This window comes from Labrus mixtus, chromosome 5, assembly GCF_963584025.1.
Source record: "Labrus mixtus chromosome 5, fLabMix1.1, whole genome shotgun sequence".
Classification (NCBI taxonomy): Eukaryota; Metazoa; Chordata; class Actinopteri; order Labriformes; family Labridae; genus Labrus; species Labrus mixtus.
This window is the reverse complement of record NC_083616.1, coordinates 11813457-11837013: the sequence shown is the minus strand read 5'-3', so window position 1 is coordinate 11837013 and position 23557 is coordinate 11813457. Positions and strand designations below refer to the sequence as shown.

The following is a 23557-nucleotide window of genomic DNA, read 5'->3' as shown; positions in this document are numbered from 1 at the left end:
TAACACATGTATTACTTATTAGTTATCACCAATCATTTTTAAGGGATAAAATTAAATTCTCAAATTGCAACTGTCTAAAACTGTACATGTGTATAACACCAGTAAACCTGCTTACTTACATTCACAATCATGTTTCAAATATGAATGATGACGCCAAAATAAGAAAAAATGTTTTACATTCATTTAATAGTTCTTTTTTTAAGACTTACAACATCGTTTTTAAAGGCAGACTGTGCAGCATAAGTATGTCGAGTGCTTTTTTTGTCCATCAGTATAATCAGCTGTCGAATCCTCAAAAGATTTCCTATTCAGCTCAGAGGGTGGAAATCTGTTTTACAGCTGTGTTACAATCAAAAAAACATTCTTAGGGATCCCTGATTCTGTGTCAGGGACTATGTGCAACCTTCATGTGTACACGATGGGTGAGAAAAGTGAGCATTTAAAAAAAGATTGTACTGCTCAAAAAGAAAAGAGACTGTGATTTTACATTGCAACAAAGGAATACATGAATATAACTTTGGGATGAAACAGTTCTAAAAGTGCCATGATGGGAACAAATAAAGTGTTTCATGATTTTACAAAGACAATAAAATGGCGATGGAAATAAAGTCATAAAGGAATGTTGTCAACCAGTTACCATTCAAGATCTCTTTTACAAGACTCATTCTTACAATCCCTGACTGGAACTGCTGATCGTAAGTGCTGTACATACGCATTTGTGTTGACTGCTGGAGAGCATTTCTTAAAGTTGCAGAGTAAGTTGTTCAATTGTCATAATGTGGAGTCACAGTTTATACACATTTGGAGTTTACAGAGATGCATATTATAGAGATGCATTACAGAGCTGACAGCAACAGGAAGGTGTACACGATTGAACACATTTTTTAGTGGGGAACTCAAGTGCCATACAATTATGTAGATGCAGCAGTTTCTTTTGGAGGTCATAAAAAGGCAAACGTGATGTGTTAGGAGGGAAGACCTGTGAGAGTGTAAGGCTTCAGAGATACCATCTTGTAGAGTAACACACAAAACAAAAAGTGAATCTTCTACTCTTAACATAACATATAAACTACTAAAATGGTTGGTACATAACAGGACAGGGACCACACACATAATAAACACACCAAAAATGCAAACATTGAGGAGGAGATGAAATCATTACCTCTCATAACAGTAAATGCTATAGTTGAAATGTGTTCGCATCATTATCCAGCATTTGTTTTAACACAAACTCTCAAGCATGAAGAGCCCAAAACATTAACGTGAAAAGCATCATTTTAAGGCTGTTGACAGATTTCTTGTCTAATTACATTTCTGATAAATTCCTCTAAATCATTTTGTAACAAACATCTCAAAATAGTGTTGAGACACTAGACTGCTTATGTGCTACACAGTGGTTTTTCCTCATCTGAGCATCTGTGGAGTTAACGATCTTTTGATTCAAGCTTAGTCCATCCTTTCTGAGAACTAATACAATGGAAGAATTAAACATGGTCAGATCATAGTTTCACCCATAAAGCTCAAACAAAGGAAATGAAACTGCCACAACTGCAGACTATTTATCACTGTGTGGAATCACAGCATTGATACACGATGTAACTGAGGTAGACAAGAAAACAATCAAAAGCTTGACCACCACGTTGTCTTTGTGTCGATGTACGTACCACATGGTTGAAAAAAAAAGGTGAAAGGTGTGACAGGAATGGAAAAAGAAAATGAGTCTGTAATTGTCAGTTTTCTTACACTACAGGAGAATTCAACTGTGAAGATGACTTTGCACTCAGAACTAGTTGGAGATATTTAGGAATGAGATTCATGCAGGCCTGCAGTCCAGCTGCAGCGCTGGTGACAGCATGCAGTGTCTCTGTTATATTTGCATAATTTAGTGGTCCTGATTCCCACTGCGCTCCTCTCTGACTGTGCGTTCAAGGCTTTTCTTGTGGGGCCTTGAGGTGAAAGGGTGCAGAGACGAAAGGGTCTACAGGGCTCACTTCTGAGGTCCATGAGTGAAGAGGTCCCACAGGGACGGATGCCACAGCAGCTTGCCTGCTCACGTTAGACACAACTCTGTGAGCTGCTACTGGCTGCTGGGGCAGGGGTCCCTCAAAGTGTCGGGAGTATTTGGCTAAAGCTTGTGGGCGGAATGGTTGTTGGGCAACTTGTCCCAACGCACCTTGATCAGGGCTGACAGCATTACCGCCTCCTGCATGAGGGTATGAGGTCTTGAGCTGCGCTCCTACAACTTCTTTTCTTTTCCCGAAGGGAGCTTGAGAGAAAACGTCGAGCTGCTGCTGAGCATTCATGGAAGGAAATGGAGCGTTGGCAAACACATCATTTGAGTCTTCTTGCCCAATCCGAAAGGGGGCTTTTGTGAAAACATCTGTAATTCCTTCAGCTGCAATTATTGGTTCGTGTACATGCTGGGAATGATTCTGAGCAAATGTGCTGGGAGCAGGTGGTTGGAAGGTAGTAGATGGTTGTGTTGGTGCTGCTAATGAGTGGAGGGCTGACTGTTCTTCTTCCTCGTCAGAGTCCATCAGTAGAGGTCTTGAGCCACTGCAGTCATGAGCTGCTACATGACTCTCAGAGGCTCCCTCATCCTGCTCCTCCTCCTTATGGTCTTCTTTCTCCTCGTCTTCATCACTGGAGTGCACACATCCCTCGTTAGTTTGAGAATCTCCTTCTGGAAGTTCGGTCTCTTGTACCTCACCGAGCACAGAGTAGCCGTTACTCTCCCCTTGCACATCTGGATTAGAAAGGAGATGGAGAAAAACACATCAGGAGTGGAACAGAAAAAAAATATCAGTGTAAAGAAAATTCACAAACATATTTTACCATGCGAGTTACAATCTGCTTTAACATCTACAAGACCATCAAACCCCAAACACACAACACACTACAGGACCAATGGATCATTTGTAACAGCCATAACCACTACAGAGTCAACAGGGAGAAACCCGCACAAGACTATAACAACAGATATTCTACTCTGAACAAGGAACATGAGACAGACGAGACTAACCAGCTCTACCAGCACATCGAATAACCTTGTTTCCACAAAATAGTTTCAGCTTAGCTGCAGTTTCCTCAAACAAACCCTCGTTTTAGGGGGCAAACTATGGCAGCAGATAGACTTTTAGTTAGAAATGAGGTTGAAGGTGAGGGAGCTCAGAGGGAATCAGTAGGTATGTGGAAACAAGGACAAAAGAGTCTGCACAGCGAACGTAAAGAGGTCATTAAGGACAGACAAGTTTGCACAGATGAGCGGAGACAGATCAGTCTTACCTCAGCGATGTCAACAGCAGCTGTTAATTGGCAGCTCTATTGAAGATGTTAGTTGAAGCCATTCAAGAAAAAGCACCGTTTAACGTCCTCTATACCTCATATTTTTATACTACTCATGACCCATTTCACTCTTTCTAAATGATCTGAGCCAGAGCTCATCAAACCGAAAAAAAACCCTTTCAGAGCTTACTAAAGAGAAACAACAACTAACACAGCTCATGTGATCATGTGATATAACAACATATATTCTTAAATAACAGATGATCTAACGTAGGGTCTATAAAAAGCCTTTGGCCTCCTTTGCTGGTATCCAAACAGCAGTAAACAGTAGTGAGGGTTCAACGTGCATGTCTACAAGCATCCAGGAAGCACAGAATAACTTAAAAATAAGCAGGGTTAACAAGAAAGAGGAAAAAGACAAACTAGAAAACATGGGAATAGTCTTTTAAAGCTCAAATGGACAACTGCAGGGTGTTTAAGATGCACAGTTAGACGATGCTCATACTAATATTCTAGGAGCCGAGATATTTCCATACAGCAGGGCACAAGTTTATAAACGATGTAATGTTGAAACCCCAGCACAACAGGCTTAAGTGGATAGCATAACATCATATTAGATTATCTGCAATGTAATTCGGTTCCCACAAGGAATATCCATCTGCAGCTAATTAAAACAAAGATAAATGAAGCATAGATCTCCTTACTGTCAAATGACCCCCCTGAGTGTTTGCTCTTCTGATTAAAAATCAAATAATGTGACCCCAAGACACTTGATGTACATTCACATTACTTCATTTTATTCAGTGTCTGTCTTTTCGATCCTTAGTTCATAAAAATATAAGCACACACTCAAAAATGCTCCTGCTCTGACATATGAACATCTACCCTATCATGTTAAATATTATGATATTATCAGTTTTATATTTTTTAGCCAGCCAGCACAACAAGTACACAGCAACACAAGTTAAACTCTACGGCCAAGGCTGGAACTCTACAGGAAACAGCACTGTATGGTCTGATTAATGTGAAGCATTATTAGAAGATTGCATAGATCAGCCACAAAGATGCAAATGACTTAACTGAACAACACCACAGGGAAAGACAGACGATTAGTTTTATTGAACCACGCCAGTTTTCACTGTATGGTAGATTTCTAAGACTAATGTTTGCATTTTGTTATAGTGAGGGGAGCAGGAGAAGAGGAGAAGTGATGGCACGTTAGAGAAACTGTACTGTTTTCTGTCTGTTATGTGTATATGTTAAGGTGATATGATAGCCTGAAATAGACTTTTGTCTTTGTAATGCACTTTCCTTGGCTACAGAAAAACTAAAGTAAAAAGGAATACTTGGTGGGATTTTCACACTACAGATGCAATACAGAGTCAGTGACGTTTCTAACAGCCTTTGTAATGATCCTCGGACTAATTAAGTGATCAGATGTGGAAGGAGCAACAGAGATATCAGGAAATTAATCCCGTCATTAGCCCTGTTTTGCTGCCTCTTAGATGAAATCTATCAAAGTTATATACAGTAACTTACAAGAACAATTCAAATGTAAACTGTGATGGAGAACAATGAATATCTATCTCGTCAGGTAAGTCATAAGCACTTTGTTTCATGTATCGATGTTAACATCTCAAACAGAAGCACTAGCTGACAGTAACACTTTACATGAATGGAGAGAAAGACAGAGGGACTTTGGACAGAGGAGAGGGTCAAAATCTTTGCACTACTAATTACAGCTTCATACACAAATACTCTGTATCTATATATCCTCATAAATGTACATATTTCACAATGGTAATCAGTTCAAACATTCATTATAAAGACCTATCAATTTATTCATATCATAAAGAACGAAGCGCTTTTTAAATATAACACCCTAAAAAAGTGCTGACAATGTCAAAAAAGGAGAAAAATAAAATGAAACAGTGATTTCATGTACACGTAGTTTTATGGGTTTCTGCTCTGGCTGAAATGAGTTTGGCCGTGTGACCTCAGTGTATGTGGCTCTAATAGATTGGCTAGACAAGACAGAGAGGATGACAAGTAGAGATGGATTTTTCAACATGCCTACACACAATAACTCAAATAAATGTACAATGTATCTCAGTGTCTGTAACAGCTTAATGCTGCCAAAAATCAGCTCCTGTGTAACAACCCTGACAGCACACTGACACATGGCAAACACAGAATAATCAGGAAATCTACGCTTAAGCTTTGGCAAGGCTACAGGTCCAACAATGTGATTCCCTTTTGATTCTTCCCCTATCTATACAATGGGTCAAAGATATGATGGTCAGTTCATGAGCTGTAATGCACACAAACCAGTAATTGTCTCACAAAGTGCTGCAGATAAAGATGAATGTGAAAGCATCCGGCCACAGCAACTTTATCTTGAGTGACGGTCTGATAGAAGAATATTTTTGTTTCTGTTTGTTTTAGGAGGAATATTATTCTGTTTAAACTCCAGAAAGAGATGACACTATACAGTCATACTGAAGCTACAGCTCTAATAGGAATAGTAGGTTAGCTCAGATACAAAGCTGCTTCTGGAAAAGAAATAGCAGCAAAGAAATAAACAGATTTGACTTCAGGGGTGTAATTTGACTGAAGACTGTATATGTTTGTCTTTGGATTATCAGGACAAAATCTCTAGCTTCCTTACTCAACAGTAAATCACAAATAAATCTGCTTTTTTTTTTTTTTTTTTCAAACTGATTCAATCGGCGCAAACATCTCTCAGTTGTTCACTTATCGGATTGGATCTCTGTTCGGCCAAAAGTTCAGTTCAAAGCTTTCACAGGAAAGTGTATCACATTTCCTGGAGGACAGCAGCATTTTGACTCCTCTGTCTTTAGTCAGACCCCTGACATAAATGAGCCTGCATGAAGGTGGTGTGTTGTCATAAAGCTTTGACCACGAACAAACACACCAAGTGAACACAATTCAGCTGTGATCAAGCAGTTTCAGACGCGCTTATGATGGCAGCCGATCCCCATAGCAGTGCGCTTGATGAGGGATATTAATGCTAGGAAAGAATGAGGAGTACCATGATGAAGCTGGATAGAAGCAGATGATATGCTCAGGCATTAATGAAAAGATTTTATACCAGCGGCAGCGTGGGAATGCACACGGCCAGCAGAGATATATGTAACCAGCTTATCAGGCAGCTAGAGATGGAGCTGAGGCCAAGGAGGCACATTTAAAAGAAAAATGATTCCTCTGAACCAATCAATGCTGGCTCCTCTGTCTCAATTCATAAGGTGCTACATATTGTGCCTCTGCTTCCCCATCTCGATCGCCCCCCGCCTCCCCCCCCCCCATGTCCCTTTGTTAGGATTGCACTCTGCCCTTTCGACCTCTCCCACCCCCACTAGAGGTCGATGAGCTGATCCACCAGCAGAAGGGAGCGGGCCAAGTTGGGGATGCTGGACTCTGAGCTGCCACTGTTGCTGCGCGAGTGACCACCTGAAATGTGCCAGAAAAGAGAGAGAGAGAGAGAGAGAGAGAGACAGAGATGGACATGGAAGAGCCAAAGGGAGAGGGTGGAAAAACAAGCCCAAGAATAAGTAATATTAACAGAAGAAATGATGGAGAAATTAAGAGTGAGGAGTTGATGAAAATGAAATAATGGCAGAGCAGAGAGGTGCATGTATGACGGGGGCAGAGAGAGAAACAGAGGCAGAGTGTGAGCTGGGATTGTCTTAATACAGCTGCATCAAAAGCCCTTCTAGGGATATGGGTTGCAAATCACCATCCGCTATAAACACTATGATACTTGCATTGGATGGCTGTTTCCAGTTTGTCTAGGTATACTGTATCTGTCCCTAACAAATAAATCAATCATTACGGGGGAGAGTCGGGGAATGCCTCTTTAGCTAAAGAGACTTTAAGGAGAAACTGAAAAGAGCCAAACACTTGCAAAGCAGATAATCACTAGCTGAGAGAAAGATGACTAATGTGAGGGCTTGATGGGATAAAAAGCCTTAATGTGACATGCCCACCAATACAAGACTCATCTCATCAGCAGGAACCAGCTTTGTAAACGGTACTTAAGGGGTTCAATCATTTATCTTTGCTGCTCACACTGGTCGGGGCTTCAGCAGACGTAAGTGCTCATCTCATGATTCTGTTAACCTTACCTTGATTTGAGTTTTTGGAGATGAGCACGGGGATAGGGTCAAACTCGTCGTCATTGCCTTTCTCCCCACACGACATGAGGAGAGAACAGTCTGCGGTGAAGGAAGAGGAAGTGGAATGATGAAGGGGGAAAAGAAGTTAACTCAGCCAAAGAAAAAGAGCAAAAAGAGAAGAGGGTGCAAGGAGATTAAAAATAGATGCAGCCAGGGACAGTCAGTTTTTATAAGCCATGCATTTAAGATGGCTTTTAGCTCTTCTACAAATCTAGGGCCTTTCACAAGTGATTACTTGTGTCTATTTTTCAGTTTCAACAGCCCCTCCTGTTTTTGGAAGGATCTGTGATCTGAGGTGGCGTCACAGGCAGAAACAAGCAGCAGACATGAGGCTAGCTAAGGGGTGCAGCAAAGGGGAGGTCTTACCAGAAGCTGTCTGAGCAGGCTGCAGCTCCTCCAGACAGGAACCAGAGCTGGAGCCAGGAGGAGCAGAGGAGCAGGAGGAAGCGATAGCAGAAACAGACTGGTTTCCATGAGAGGAGTGAGATAACAGATCACAACCCAGCAGAGAGTCCTCCCCAGTGAGTGAGTCTGAGACAGGTTGAAGCAAAGCCAGAGGGACAAGTGGTCAACGTAAAGAAAGATTATTTGTTTGTAAGCATTAATTGTACCTCTTTTTTGGCAGGACTGTGCTATCCAGCACACTCGTGATAATCTGTGATTAAGTTATTTGTGTTTTCCACAACAACAGTTTGAACCGATAGCAGTTTTACATGTTTTTAATAAACGTAAGCCTTCATTAGTATTAACAACTGGAGACCATCATTGCTTGGTGAAAATGCTGAAGGAGTTAAATTATGTTTTCCAAATTTTCAGAAAGGATGCTAACCTAGCATGCTGACAGGGATGAGCTCTGGCTGGCCTGAATGTCTCTGGGCCAGCGGGGCTTCCAAGCCAGGAATCAGTGAATCCACACACACCACTGCTTTCACTACATAGAAAAAGCAAGGGGGAAATACAGTGACGAAAAGGCATTAAGACTAACCTTAACACAAGAGAGAAGCTTAGTAGGGATCAGACTAAACTAAAGGGCTCTGCACCTCTGTCTGGTGGGTGTGAACTGAGTGTGAACGGTGAGAAGGAAAGCAAAGGAAATACATGCAGAGCTGACTAGGTAATTTTAGAGGAAGACAAGGGACAAAAACAGAGCTGGTACCATTGATGTAACTCTATGTAGAATGATTGAAGGGGTTAGCCTGGGTTAAAAGGTCAGGGAGCAGCAGAGAAGTGTCAGGGGACCCCAGTGTCTATATTCTCTGTGAGTGAGCATCAGAGACAGGACGATTGGAGGCAACAGGCGGATGGCAGAATACAGAAACAAAAGGCCAAGAGGGAAGGAGTGTGCACTTAAAGAAAGGCAGAAAAACTGAAGTAATAGGAAACTGTAAAAAATATGGTAATGTGGAACTACAAGTTACCTACTTGTCAAATATTTTTAAGGGATTTAGACCAAGGTGTGACAGGATGAAGACTGCACATAAAGATTTCCATGCAATTTTATTCACATGGCTCAAACCTCAGGTTTCCTGAAACCATTGTGCAAGGATAAAACCACTGTCTGATGTGTTAGTGTATTAAGTTCTGCTTACAAAAGCTACACTCTCCAAAACTAATCAGAGCAATATCCACAACATTCAAAGGACATAACTCTATTAGACCTTCACCCAAACACTACTCGTACCCTTTAAGCACAAACTTATTCACATTATTTAAAAAAACACACCACAGCAATCAGTACATTTAGCCACATGAGTCCACATGCCAAACCTCTCTTTTTTCAATCCATTCTGAGAGCAGACAATTAAAGGAGGGCATCTTCTTCTTGGTAGCGCTACTCTATTGTTGTAAAAATTGTGAGTAATTAAGTTGAAATACAGGCCATGCACTAAACCACAAATCTCTGGCTTTCCGCTGCAGCTCATACTTACAGGAAACTGCTATGGGGCAAAATGGATAGGAGGTGAGGGTGGGGGGAGGGGTCTGTGTTGGAATGTGATGGCTCAGAAAATGGCACAGCAGATGTGACCTTTTTCCCCCTTAACTATAGGAAAGAGGTCAACACTGATGAAAATCACAAAATGATAAAAAGTGAATACTTTAAGTAAAGTCAATGGACATAAAGTGTTGTGTTAATAATTGAATACAGCTTGCAATTTTCTTAATTGATTCAATTGAGACAGTCATCCTGCATGCTGCTCAGCTGAAGCTCTCTGCTCCATCACTGAGAACCAGAACGTGTTTGCTTGGGTGCATCCTATTTGAGTGAGCAGAGAGCGGAAAATCGACAGCTTAGGCTGGGTGGAGAAGATTAACCACACCCAGATTATGTAACAGCTTTCACATTATTTAAACTCTCAGTTAAAGCTTTAAACACTACCTGCACAAAGAAGGTAACAGCTAAGAAGCATTCTCTTAAAAAGGGGCTAAAGGCTAAACTGAGGAGAACATACAAGGTAGTGTCATTATTTTGACAGTAAACCTTGCTGAACGTTCTCTTGTTCTTAGCGGCCTCAGTAAGAAGCCTCGTCCAGCAGGAAGGCAATCCAATTAACAAAGGAGAATGTGTCCTTCATGTTACCAGGCAACAGCAAAAGCACAGGTCTGCAAATGAGATGCGATCTAGCTGTAGCTATGGCCTCCCTTCATGGCAGCTGACAAGGAGCCACTCTGAGGCTGTGTGCAATGTCAACAAGATAAGACCGTGTACAAATCTTACCCACAAAACCAGCACTCATAAGCCAACCTCTGGCAAGGATAATATCCAGAAAAATAAATAAACAAACAGTAAAAGGTGACTCTTAAGCCATAGGAATATATTTGTGCAAGATCCTTTGGCAATGCACGGCTAATCATGTTTGATGTTGTTACAAAAAAAATTACCTGTGGCGTCCGGGAGGAAGATGGTATTTAAGGGGTCCTGGACTGTCAACAATGCTGAACCTGCACCCATGATGCAGGCAGTTGTTTCAGCTTAACATTGCAGAGTGAATGAAGATGGTGGAAAGCAAATGAAGGAGCATGAACAAGTGAAGAAGAGACTGGGTAGGTGTAAGCTAACTTTTATGACTTCTTCACTCTAGACAGAACACAATACAGCCACAAGTGGGATTTCCATACATAATAACTTCAAGTTGATGTTTAAAAATTATCCACTAAATGACTGATTTATCACTGACAGAACAGCATCCTTTATGTATTATGCAAAGCAATGAGACAGCATGCCGGAAAAAACTTTAAATAGCTTTACCTGGAAAAGCAGTGAGCCCTTGAATGAGATTTTCAATGGAGCCTGTGACTTTCTCTCCTGGTGCAGCAGCTGTGCATAAACAAAGAACAGAGTAGCAATTATTATGACATCACACACTCAAAGCTACAGTGGTACATCAGTAAAATAAGGTATACTTACTCTCAGCTAGCTTTGCAAAGTCTTTGTTTAGCAGCTCCTCTGCTGTTAGCTTGGAGAAATTATCATCACCAAAAGGGTTCCAGCTGGACACAGAGACGGGTGCAGCGAGGGCTGACTGGGCATCACCATCACCTGGATGATAAACACTCTGCTGGGACGAGCAGGGGGAACCAGAAGGAGTAGTGCTGGCTGATCTGCAGCAGACGTAAGTATAAACATAAACAAGGGTAAGAGTGCATCATGAAACCTGATAGAGGGTGTTAGATCTGTGGACACTGGCCTACTGGTATATGCAAATAAGAGTGAATGCAGAGTTATTTAAAGACTGAATTGAGTGATTCTTCTTAAGCTGGATTCTCTGGGGTGTCAAAGGGTTGTTTATCCTCCTTTGGGGCTCCCCATATGAATGGACTGTCTATGGCCGTTCACAGCACACTCACTGCTATGAAAGAACAGTTCATCCTCAGATCACTGAAGCGAGTTAATTCTGCTCACTTGGACTTGTTGAGGCTGGCCTCAGCTGCGGCTGACTGGAGGAGCTGGGTGGACTTGCTTACTGGGACTCCAAACACTGTGCTGTGAGTGACATCGCTCAGGATGCGTCTGTGGCCACTCTTAGTGGCTGTCTTTGGCGAAGAGGGGGGTGTGAGGGAGCCGACTTTGTGCAGCACTCTGCCAGCCGTCTGTAAGGAGGAGAAAAAGAAATGGAGAAGGGGGTATGAGAAAAGATTTTCTTGACTTGAATATTTTTTTATTATCATTTTAAAAACCGATACCAACAAATCAAAGGGCCAACAATAGAAAAAACAATCAAGAAAGATTCACTGGAAAACAAAAGCTGTAAGAGAAGTTGGATAGTAAATTCTTGCAAAAGCTACAAAAACACCATAAAGAGGGAAAAACTGTTATAGAAAATAGAGTAAGAATAAGTATGCAGAGGTAGAACACAACTAGACACACCCTAGAAATAGAGAGTTACTGACAAATCGCTCAAACTAAGCTTACAGAAGTGTGACAAAACATTTCACAAACTGTTACGATAGTTGGAAGAAGCAGCTCAGAATGTAGCAAGATGATTTGGTTATCAGATGACTTCTACAAAGTCTAAACGTGGCTTTCTTAAGATGAAGACATTAAAAGGAAGCATTTCTGTTTCTGCATTCCCTGTTCCCCCGGAGAAGGAAAAGAAAAAACAACTGGATGTGATTGGTTACAAGCTGTTAATCAACTTTCTGGCCCAAAAGAGTGGGAGGCGGCAGCAGGAGGATTTTACCACAACCTCTGGGTCGACAGCTGCGGACTCTGGGATGGCGGTCAGATGAGAGGCTGCTGTTTCATGGACAGGGGGTACATGCTGCTGGTGTTTCTCTTGCATGGTAGCAACTGGAGGAACAATCTTAGCTTTGGGCTGCAGCTTGGTAGACGCCTGAGACACTGTTTGATGTTGCTGCTGGTGGAGGTTCTGTACCAGTTGATGCTACATAGGAATACCACACAGCCGAGCATGAGGAAGGCCCGTTTTGTAATGGTTTATAAAAGTGACAACAGCAGCAGCTCCCGTTTGTGAGATACTTCTAAGGATTTATCTTCTACATTTTGACAGAACACAGTGTAAATCAAGTGGAGGGAAGGAGGAGATTTATTCACAAACGTGAAGAATATAACCAAAAACCTTGTCCCTAAAAGCAGAGATTCTGTCTGGGAAACACTACCAAAATACATAGCATTGTACATATGCAATGTTTTAGCTGCACTGGTCAAGGTCAGACAGACAGTCAGGTCCACAGCACATGTTTGTTTAAGATAATGGCTCAATGCAGCATTTAGTGTGGTATAACACAATCCTTCAGTTTCCCTGAGGAGTGAGAGTAAAAAGCCTTTAAATATAGCTGAAAAATGCTTCTCCTCTTGTTCTGCCAGAATGCTTACCTGCTGGTTACCCTGTGGGCTTAAGAAGGCGTGTTGCTGCCTCATGAGGAGCTGCTGGTGCTGCTGTGAAGCCTGTGGCTGCAAGTTGGCTATCTGAGCTTGCTGTGGTGCTGCAGGAGTCTGTTGAGGAGGTTGGACAGCAGCTGAAGCTGGAGGTGGGACACCAACACCTGGAGGGCAGAAAATAAGATAGTAGACCTGTTAAATATATATATGTTTTTTTGATATATATAAATATGTGAACGTTCCCTTTTAAAATACAACTGCAACTTCTAGTTGAAAAAATTGTTGTTTTCGGCCAACTGTAAAGTACACAAATCCTTGAAATGTTTTTAAAAATGAATGCAAATTAAGTGTTTGTGCATATGAATCAGTTTGAAAGAATTTGTGTAATTGAAGGCCTCCTGGAACAACGAGAAGGATCCTCTAATTAGAAAAGTCTATCCAAGTTAAGTCTGCTAATAACCTGCATTATGAGAGTAAGCTTGTGCTTTTGGCTTAACTGCACTGACAGGTATACATTTAAACAACAATATAAACATGTATTCATGAGAAAAGCATTTTAGCAAAACTAAATAAATACATATACAGAAGAAATCTTGTTTAGTTGGAGACCCATCAAATGATTCGGCAAGCTCTGCATATAAATGTTAGAGAATGCTGCTGAAATGAATAAGACATCATGCCATCATGACTCATGAAATGATGATTAAAAGCCTCTTGGGAAAGCTCTCACTGAATCATTGGAAACAAACAAGCCCCCTGTTGACGCTAGAGTCAAATTCTTAAGCAATTCATTGAGCTGAACAAATACGAGACATACTTTCTCTATTGAATTGGCAGGATTACTGTTACCACAAACATATTAGGCACTAATGAACAACTACAAATGATATAACCCAGACATGTAGAGCGATCACAGAGCTACTTATACCTATGGCCTGTGTTGCTCCAGCAGCCATGTTGGGTCTCTTTCGAGGGGTGAGAGCTGGCTGGATGGGGAGAATGCCTGATATTGGCTGGGGCTGAGCCTGGCCAGCCTTGGGTCGTTGCCGAGGTGCAATTGAGGTTTCTAGAGTCGGTAAAGGGTCTGTGAGTCTGAAGGAAGAAAAACAGAAAACTTATGAATTAAGTTTTCTTCATGAATTGACTTATGAGTTAAGTTTTCTACAGTGACAACAATCGATTGCTTTTGATGGCACTCACCTGGCTTTGGATTGACTCTTTTTGGCCACTGCTTCACTGGCTCGGATAGGCTCAGGGAGTTTTGCAGGAATGGGAGAATTCTACAACAATAATGGAATTGGAATTGTCTATTTTATTTAGACAAGGCAAGGCAAGTTTATTTATATAGCACATTTTAACAACAAGGCAATTCAAAGTGCTTGACACAAGACATCAAAAGCATCATGACAGAGGAAAGAAAATAAACAATTTATTTATTTAGTTTAAAGGCTAATGCATCTTTCATGATAGCACAATTTATGCCCACTTTAATTATATTTAAAGCATCAGGTCAGAAATTAGACTGAATCAGAAGACCAAATGCTGAGCTACTTTATAAATGAATTAAAAATACATGTTGAATAGAGGACAGCCAACAGGCATGCTAAAAAGTACAATATCTTTGATAACCAAGATAATTAAAACGGTATCTGGGTGTCAACAACGGTGTCATACATTATTAGAAAATGAAGTTGACCAAATCTGTAATATCTAGTACAAACCCAACAGATGATTCTTAAATCAAACTGGTGTAACCTTCTCACTGTGGGTACTTACATGTACATTGTGGACTGGACACTCTCGTCCAGCCAGTTTGAAGGCAAAGTAGGATATTTGGTAGATGTCTGGTCTGTTATCTGGGTCAGGTTCCAGCATGTATCCTGAGAAATCAATGAAATAGGATGTAAAGTTCAGACACATGATAATGTATATGCACTCTCAGAGTCACTGCACACAATCAGAATGTACTGAATTGGTGGCATATGACATAAGGAACTGGTTACTCACTGATGAGACAGTGCATGTCCTGGGAGTAGCGGGAGTTGTCTGGGATTGTGAAACTTCCATCACAGATCGCCACTTGGCTCTCTCCAAAAGGAAGCGTGAAGTAGCACAGCTTATACAGTAGACAACCCATGGCCTATACAGAGAAACACACTCCTTTCAAATGAGAGGCTGGGTCTAGTATTTCAGCACATACTAATGCACATGTCATTATCAGAGTGATTACACATTAAATCATACAGTAATTAAAATGCACATAACGGTATTAAACACAGTCTCTCTCACCCAAATGTCGGCTTTTGTTGTGATGACCTTTTCACCGTAGAGGTTGACCATCTCCGGAGCACGGTATGACAGAGTAGTGTACCTGTTTGTAGAGCAGACCAATGAGTGTCTTAAATTCCAAAATATTAAGGAAAGAAGGTAAGAAGTGCTAACAAAAAAAAAATCACTTTTTGATTTCCTCCTCCACCAATGGCACCCCCTCTGTCTGGGGGTTTTGGAAGTGGTTAGTGGCACTTCCAAAATCACAGAGCACGTAATGTCCCCGATCATGCAGAAGAATATTTTCCACCTACATGAGGAAGACAAGACAAGACAAGCCAGAGTACATGAGGAAAACAACAAAGTCATGATAAATGACTTCCAAGATTAATGAAGCCTTTAATTAGCTAGCCTTGGGTGTGTATTTGGAATTAAATCTATCTTGCCTTGAGATCTCTGTGGATGATTGGAGTCTTGCACTGGTGGAGACGAGCGACAGCTTCACACGTGTCACAAAAGATCTGTAACACTTCAGCCTCAGTGAAGCCTGTCTGTAACCGCTGGTTCATCAGGTTAACAACCTGTCCACCTAAAGAAAACAAAGGTCAGTGAAATATTTCTTAGACCATGTAAACACTGTCTTACCCCATAAGTGATTGATCCATTTTTTAAGAGACACCTTCAATCGTTTATTTAGCTAATCATTCAATGAATTGATTATAAAACAACCTATTTTCAGGTCTGTCAACTTGTGTCATACATTTAGTTTCAGACAACTTGAGACAATCTGAGATACAAAAATTCAACCTGCACTCTCTGAAACATCAGCTTTGCCTTCTATAGACCAAAAAATACCAATAAACAACTTTAAAGTAAATAAAATTTTGAAATAATATGGTAATATGCGTACATATTAAAGGCTAGTATAAATAAAACTTGCAACTATGGTATGGGAGCAGATTAAGATAACTTCAAACAGTTTTCTTTACCGACAGATTCATTTAAAATTATGAATTAAGACAAAAAAAACCTCAGGACAATTTAATTGACTCTCCAGAGATTCAACAACTACACAGTAATAATAAACTATCAAAAAGATAAAAATAGAAGATAATCAAAAAAGAGCTCTCTCCGATATCTATCCACTGAATCAAATCTTACAGAATTTTCTCTTTCAAACAGAACAGGATTTAATGATTACCTCGACAGAAGTCCATTAAGATTAACACTTCCCACACATCGCCAGCCCCAACTGCAGTTATGCTGGAGTCCAGGAAACCAACTATGTTTTTGTTGCCCACAAGGTCCCTCTTTACAAACAAACACAGAGAAAAGGCAAATATGGACAAACAATTAACAGTTCAGAAAACATGTAGCTTAGTAAATTATAAAATACATTATAACTATTCCTTCTATTTTTATCTTTGGAGAGATGCCATTTTCTCCTTAGTCTGAGTGTAATGATGATAACTATCTAGGGAAAGTGCTAGTACCCAGGGTGTGGCTGCAGGAACTGGTTAGTTTCATTTCCGGGGCTTTAGAATAAGGGCTCTAGTTAGGAAATGAACTGACAGGAAAGTGCCAAGTCATCATTTTTAGAAGAACTGTGAGATAAAAAAAAGACATTATACTACCACCCAGCCATTTAGCTACCAGCATTAAGGAGTATTTCAGGGTTTGTTCTTTAAGACACTAAGCCAGCCATCGGGTGTCAGGACTTCCATCAGGGAAGTCAGAACGTCTGTGGCTCTGGTTGGTGTGGTTTCAAGATCACCATCAGAACTGCTCTGGGTCCGAGGTATCTTTTCATGTAACCCCAGTACCGTCTCTTTATTCTTCTGACATTTTCGCAAGTCAAGGTAATTATGAACGCGTTCATCAGAAAAATTATTAGCATAAAATATAATAAAGATGAAGTTATTGCCTCTCACGCATGTGCAAAATGCACAAACTAATTGGCAGTAAGCTGCTATCAGTTTGATGTGAACAGCGCGACTTTTAGGCCCGACAACAGCGGACAAAACACAACACAGCAGTCGGTTTTCATCACAGCTTATTCTTTGTTGTCAGCTCGGTGTGTACCAGCCTTTAAGTAGTACTTCAATAATTCAGAGTTAGTCACACTCAGACCTAAAAGATTATAATTCTAGCAAAATGTCTTAAAAAACAGAAAATGCAGTTTGCTACCATCAGCAGCCAGTCACTGGACTGCCTTACTCACCATAATCTGGATCTCAAGTTTGCAGACTTGCAGGTCGTGTTCATTGTTGACATACATCCTTTTAAGGGCACAACGTACACTTTGATGAGTCCGCACCAAAAAAACGATGGCAAAACCTCCTGCAAAGAGAAAAAAGAACAGAATGAAGAACATTAAGTTTACAAAAAACACTAAATACACTAGAACAACGATTGCACAGTATCCTGTTTTTATTAAGTGGTGCAGTGATTGAACACATTTAGTTTGTAATTTTCAGTGTAATTTTCAGTGGCTGATAGAAGTATCGTAGGTATTGTATGTCGGGCAGCATGAGGTCTCTTAACAACATATCTCTAAACTAATAATCAAATAATGCTAGCAGCAAATGAGGCTGATAATGTTTAATATTTATATATGATTTTCATGTTTTCATGTTGATAAGGTAAGGAAATGAGGGCTTTAAAGTGGATACTGAAAGATATGATGAGTGCAAGGTTTACTTGCAAATTGCTAAAAGGACCTTTATACTTCACTGTGTGAGTCAGCAGTTGTGCTGAGGAAAAGATGCAAAAGCAGCAACACTAACAGATGATACAGGAAGTGAGAGAATTCATCATCCCAGCTTTGGTCAATGAAGCTGACAAATGGGGAAAACCACAAGATGACTGTATTTATACATAGCAACTCAAACCACCAGCATTTAAACAAATTAATTATACAGGCACCCAGAAAGTACACGAGCTACCCATCTCACATTTTCCAATTTCCTACAAATTGATCTGTAAAAGACCATTGATATTAGATGAAACCCATTGATCTCTTGACTATGTCATAGTCTATTAAACATCTTTTTTTGTTGATCCAACCTCAGCTTGCATTTGTTTCTCTCTGGATTTTATAGCAGCTTTCACTACAATTTCTGAGTTTTGTTGGTGCTGCAGCTCTTCTCTTCACAGTTATTTTCCCTCTCACAGCTTGTGTTAATGCCATGAACTGACTCATCCAGCCAGCATCACTAAGCCAAGGACAGCTCCACGTGACTGCTCTGCATGTCTTTTTTGATTAGGCAGTATTGGGAAACATAACCGCAAATCGTATAATTAAAAAACCTTAATAAAGTACAAAAAGCACTGAATAATATTGCTGGATTTCATCAGCCATGAGTTTAATACCTGAAATTTCACAATGAAGGGTGAAAATCTGCAGCACCATGCTGCACCAACAGACATGTTCTGGCAAAGTACTTGACTGAGTAATTAACGTTATTAAGACACAGTCAGTCTGAGTCACTGTGTTTGAAAATTATGTTTCATTGAGCACAACATCAAACTTATGAAACAGCTCCCTGAATCAGAAAGAGGAGAGGTGAGCAAAGATCATAATCATGTGAAACACAGGCTTTAAGATTGTGTGTGCTTGTGTTTGGTGTGCCAGAGTTCAGACAGTTGAACCCCTGCTGTGTCTCACACAGTCTAATCTGAGATGCCTGTAAGAAATTAGAAGGATTAGCAGCCTTCTTAAGTAACATTTAGCAGTGGACTACAACTGCAGTGGAAGGTGTGAGCAAATAATTGTAAGAACAGCTACATATAGCCGCTGCCTCTTGACGTAAACAAACTGTCAGGATTAAACGGCTCTAGTTCATGCACGCTCAAGCAGATGCACACAACAATACAGCGTTGGGCCCTTCTATGAAAAGCACAGTACATGGTTCAAAGTGTTTTGGCAAAAAATTATCATAACGGTAATTTAACTTACATAACTATCATCTAGGCTTGGGACTACAACACGTGCTCAGGAATACTATGCTGTTTACAAACATGGTTGCTGAAAGGTCACATGACACAGCAGTGACAAAAAACAAATACTAAGAGCAGTCAGAGACAAAAAAAAAAACTATCCAGTCTTATTGATAAGAAAACTTGATGATTTCAGGTTACAAATGAGCACATGACTCCCTGGAGCGCGACGCTTTGGAATCGAAAAACAGAGACAAGTGACGCACACTGTTATAATTAAATGTTACTTAATACATCAGGTCTTGTGTTGCAAAGAGTTGTTGTTAAAAACAAATGAAAGACCTCTGCCAGACAACCGGAAATATGAAATAAATACCACAAGAACAGCTTGATTCCATGTGACATGTTCAACATGTCTCTTTAGGCCCAAAAATACAAAAGCCTGTTTCCCTCGCATGTAGGTGTAATGTGAAAATAAGTTTTATTTCAGCCAACATGAATGGAGTTACAATGTTACAATTCACTTAGCAGACGCTTTTATCCAAAGCGAAGAACATCAGAGAGCTAGCACAACACTAATCCATTCATACACCGCCACAGAAGCAGAGGAAGCAATGCAGGGTTAAGTGTCTTGCCCAAGGACACATCGGACAAGTTGCTCGGCTAGGGATTGAACCCTCGACCTTCTGTGTGACAGGCGACGACTCTACCAACTGAGCCACAGCCGCTGAGTTGACAACAAAGGGAGTGAGACGAGAGAGAGAAATATTTTCTGAATGGAGCAGCCAACAATCAGAAACTAAAAGCTATCCCAGAAAAGACCCCAAACCTGGAGGGAGTATGATAGCAAGATTTGGCAACAAAGCAGGACAAAGTATGATCTGCAGGAATACATTCCAACTAGTATTTTCTAAAAGACTACTAATCATAGGGAAATTTATATTTTTGGCTCTTTGGAAAAAAAAATGTTAATGTGGCAAATTATTAGTGTCAAGGGTGACTCAAGGGAAGGTTGTCATCAAGTCCAAAGTTTTCTCAGAACTGATAAGAAAACACAAGTCCTCGCCCACAGAAATGAAGAAATTACAGTAACATTTTCCATTGGTATTGCAGTGCAGGGTAGGACTGAGGTTTGGCGTCTAACACATTCATATAGCCACAATGCAGCCAAATAGATGGGACCCATCTATAGTACTGATAAATTAATCAGTCTTGGTTCATCTATTATTTAGTAACAGGTGCTCTTTGCTAACAGAGCATGGCAGTCTCTCAGTACAAAGACAAATGACCATTGGTAACCTCTAAAATGCTATCATCAGGCCTGTTTAACCGTGTTCTGGTAAAGACTACCTTTGAATTAAAGACGAGAAAATAAACATTTCATGTAAGGACTTGAAAGCACCTGAATTAACATGCAAGATTGTTGTAACAGAAAAGTATGCAATGAAACTAATGACCGCCTTCTTTCAAAGAAATTACAAGTACCTCTAAAATCTACATTTGGGATATGTTACACCCTCTGTAAATATCAAGACAGATGACTCAGCATGGCATTGGTCCTAACAACACAGTAGAAAATCCAGTTATAAAAAGTTCCTCCCAGCCTTCAGGTAAAGAGAAGTCAATCTGAATTACTCACAGCTGAATAACACACAGTCTTAAAAAAATATAAACTTCCAGTAATGAGATCTTATTTCTGCATTGTTTTGACTAATACTTCAACAAGCAAAGTAAAACCTGAAAAGAGCTACAGTACTGATGTGTGATGAGAGCTTCTGGTTATAAACATTACCCCTGGTTTTCCTGTCAGTAAGGTAAAATAAAGGTGATCACATCATTATGTATGTGGTCTTGCAGGGCTTACAGAAACAGGCCTACTCTTCTCAACTTGTGTTTGTGGCCTGAATGTCCATCCTCAAACAACACTCAAGACTGTGGCTTCAGTGAGATGTGTTTGTGTTTGTGTGACAATAGAAAGCCACATAATTCACCTTCTGCGACTATCTCCTCCACGGTCACTTGATACCGTCCAATGGTGAAGACCCGTCCGATGAAGCTGCCGCCGCCGCCGGATCCAGCGCCCCCTCCTCCTCCGGCACCTGGTCCAGGCCCGGAGCTCACCAACTCCCGACGAGTGTCAAAAAATTTCTTCATTTCTTTCCCGACGATATCGAAAAAGTACGAGTCGAGTCCAAACTCTTATCAGTGTTGTCACAAACACGTCGGGTTGTAAGCAGTTCGCTGAGCTGGTGTTAACGCTGAAGCTGTTTTTAGATAATTGAATGAATGCAGCGAGCTAGCTCAATGATAATGAAGCTAACTAGCTCCTACCTCCAAATGCCCAAACATAAATATCTGACGCTCCTTGGCTAACTCAAGGCATTAACATAAAAATGAGTCAGGATATAATAAATGCGTAGTTTATGTGTAAGTCGCCGCTCCCCCCTGAGCACAGCACTGGCTGACAAAATGAGTCAGGCTGCGAAAAAAAACACACTTGTTAGCTCAGTTAGCTCAGTTAGCTCAGCAGCTAGGAGCGATGACAGCTGTCAGTTTTACGACCGGCAGCCAGGTAGGTCCTTATTGTCCAATGTAACTTATTACACATCTCCACCGATATCTTCCTCCCGAGGATTTGCTTGTTACTCCCGCTGCTCTACTTGGCGGTGTCGCTGTGTAAAAGTGCCAGTTCTCCTCTGCGTCTGTGCGTCCAGCAGCTTGTAAGAAAGGCTGGTCATCTAACTTAATGTGGGAGCTAACGTAGCTACAAATACACTGAATGCTATCTGTGAGAGTCCTCTCTGCTGACTCCGTCCTGCTGGACTTCTCTTTATTTCATTGGTCAAACTAACACCAACTTCCTGACAGTCAGCTGTGTGCCCAAGTTTTGTTTTGTTTTGCAAAAATAAATGGAAAAAAAAAAAAACTTCTTCGAAAACCTAAATTATTACAGTGTATGTTTGACCCCCACTCTTTAAATACAGATTTAAATTACTTTAATAATTGTTATTATAATAACTTTAAATACATAATTCAGACCAGCTCTTCGATGCACTGCATAGCTGCATCATCTGTAATCTCATTGTTGCAATTAGTTAAACATATTTTTTAGTTTTGCAAACTTTATTGATAAAGCCCACATAGGTTGATATATCTAAATGGTTGATGGGACTTTGTGTAAAATGTAAAAAAAAAAAAAAAAAAAAAAAAAAGATGTGATGATGTCCAAAACATCCTGATATTTAATTGCAAATAGCACAAAGAAAACACATTAAATGTTGAAACTGATGAATGTAATTGTGCCCAATTTAGATTTGATTCACAAAAAAGTTGGGTCCCTGGCAACAAAAAAAGAACAGTCGTGAAATGCTTAATTGACAGATTAACAGATTGCACTGCATTAAAAACAGACACAGTTCTGATGAATAAATCACTTCACCTCAGGAACACTTCCAAAAGTCATTGTCTGTGAGCGCCATTTGCCGCTGCATTAACAAATGCTGGCTTAAACTGAGCCATGCAAAAAGGAAACCGGCCCAGAAATGTCACTGCATGCCTTCTGTGGTTATGGACTCATTGAAATGGACTGAGGCAAAGTGTAAAACAGTCCTTTAGTCTGACAATTTCACATTTGAAATCATATTTGGAAATAATGGACACTGCATCCTCCATGCTAAAGAGGAGAAGCCATCCGACTTGTTATCAGTGCTCAGTTAAAAAGTCAGCATCCATGATGGTATGGGTAGGCCTTAGTGCATATTGCATGAGTAACCTGCACTTATATGAAGGCTCCATTAGTGCTTAACCATATTTACATCTTTTGGAGCAACATATACTGCCAAGTATATGCACAGCTTCTTTTTCATGAAAAGCCTTGCTTAAATCAGCAAGACAATGCCAATCCAAATTCTGCACATATTACAACAGCATGTCTCTGTAAGAGACTCAGGGTGCTAAACTGGTCTACCCGCAGTCCCAACCTGTCAATCATTTAATATGTTAGGAGCATTATGAAACACAAAATAATACAAAGGAAACCAGGAACTGTTTTACAGAAAACAGAAATGTAAAGAAACTGGTTCTCAAAGCACTAACAAAGTGTTGTTACAGGAAAAAGTGATGCAACAGAGTGGTGAGCATGACCCTGTCACAACTTTCACGCCTGCAGAGAGAGAGAATAGGACAACTTTGTTACACTGAAACATATTTTCACGGGTCACTCTGAAAGGAGAGGTGATGTGGCAGATTTAAGGTTATCAACATTGCAATTTCAATACTGTACATTATTGGTATGATAAACAGCTCCTCTAATAATACAATTTTAAAATACTTGCAATAATCTTGTTTCTTAATAATACAGCTCTTGTTTACAATGTACATCTTTGGAAATGCAATCTCTATAATCTGTAAGATATTCAGGGATAGAGTCTTTTAGTCAAAGAGAAACAAATACTGCAGACTTGCGCTGTGAAGTTGCATTATACTAAATATCGAGATCTTCTGTTAAAAAAAATAATGAGAGAGAACT

The 23557-nt window shown here is 40.3% G+C and overlaps 1 protein-coding gene across 15 annotated transcripts; it reads right to left on the bottom strand.

Moving 5' to 3' along the window:
- Positions 1-167: 167 nt before the first annotated feature.
- Positions 168-21831, bottom strand: LOC132974054 (AP2-associated protein kinase 1-like). Of its 15 annotated transcripts, XM_061037850.1 has the most exons (21): positions 21021-21831; positions 17312-17430; positions 16292-16400; positions 15537-15679; positions 15279-15400; positions 15112-15193; positions 14830-14962; positions 14599-14702; positions 14023-14102; positions 13751-13914; positions 12817-12986; positions 12161-12364; positions 11383-11570; positions 10888-11081; positions 10729-10797; positions 10362-10451; positions 8311-8412; positions 7848-8012; positions 7431-7520; positions 6657-6756; positions 2608-2746 (listed from the first exon to the last, which is right to left on the bottom strand). In XM_061037850.1, exons 1-20 carry the CDS (start codon positions 21181-21183, stop codon positions 6662-6664), a joined length of 2586 nt encoding a protein of 861 aa, XP_060893833.1. In that variant the 5' UTR covers positions 21184-21831; the 3' UTR covers positions 2608-2746; positions 6657-6661. The 15 variants fall into 15 exon arrangements, with proteins under 15 accessions (XP_060893821.1, XP_060893819.1, XP_060893820.1 ...); XM_061037838.1 differs by lacking the exon at positions 6657-6756 and having other exon boundaries at positions 168-2746; positions 10362-10421; positions 21021-21825; XM_061037836.1 differs by lacking the exon at positions 6657-6756 and having other exon boundaries at positions 168-2746; positions 21021-21824.
- Between the last annotated feature and the right edge of the window lie 1726 nt (positions 21832-23557).

Coding starts and splice junctions, on each gene's coding strand:
- LOC132974054 (XM_061037836.1), bottom strand. CDS start 21,183: ATGAAGAAATTTTTTGACACTCGTCGGGAGTTGGTGAGCTCCGGGCCT. Junction 15,194..15,278: donor GTGGAGGAGGAAATCAAAAA/GTGATTTTTTTT, acceptor CTCTACAAACAG/GTACACTACTCTGTCATACC. Junction 11,082..11,382: donor GCCAGCCTCAACAAGTCCAA/GTGAGCAGAATT, acceptor CGTCTGCTGCAG/ATCAGCCAGCACTACTCCTT.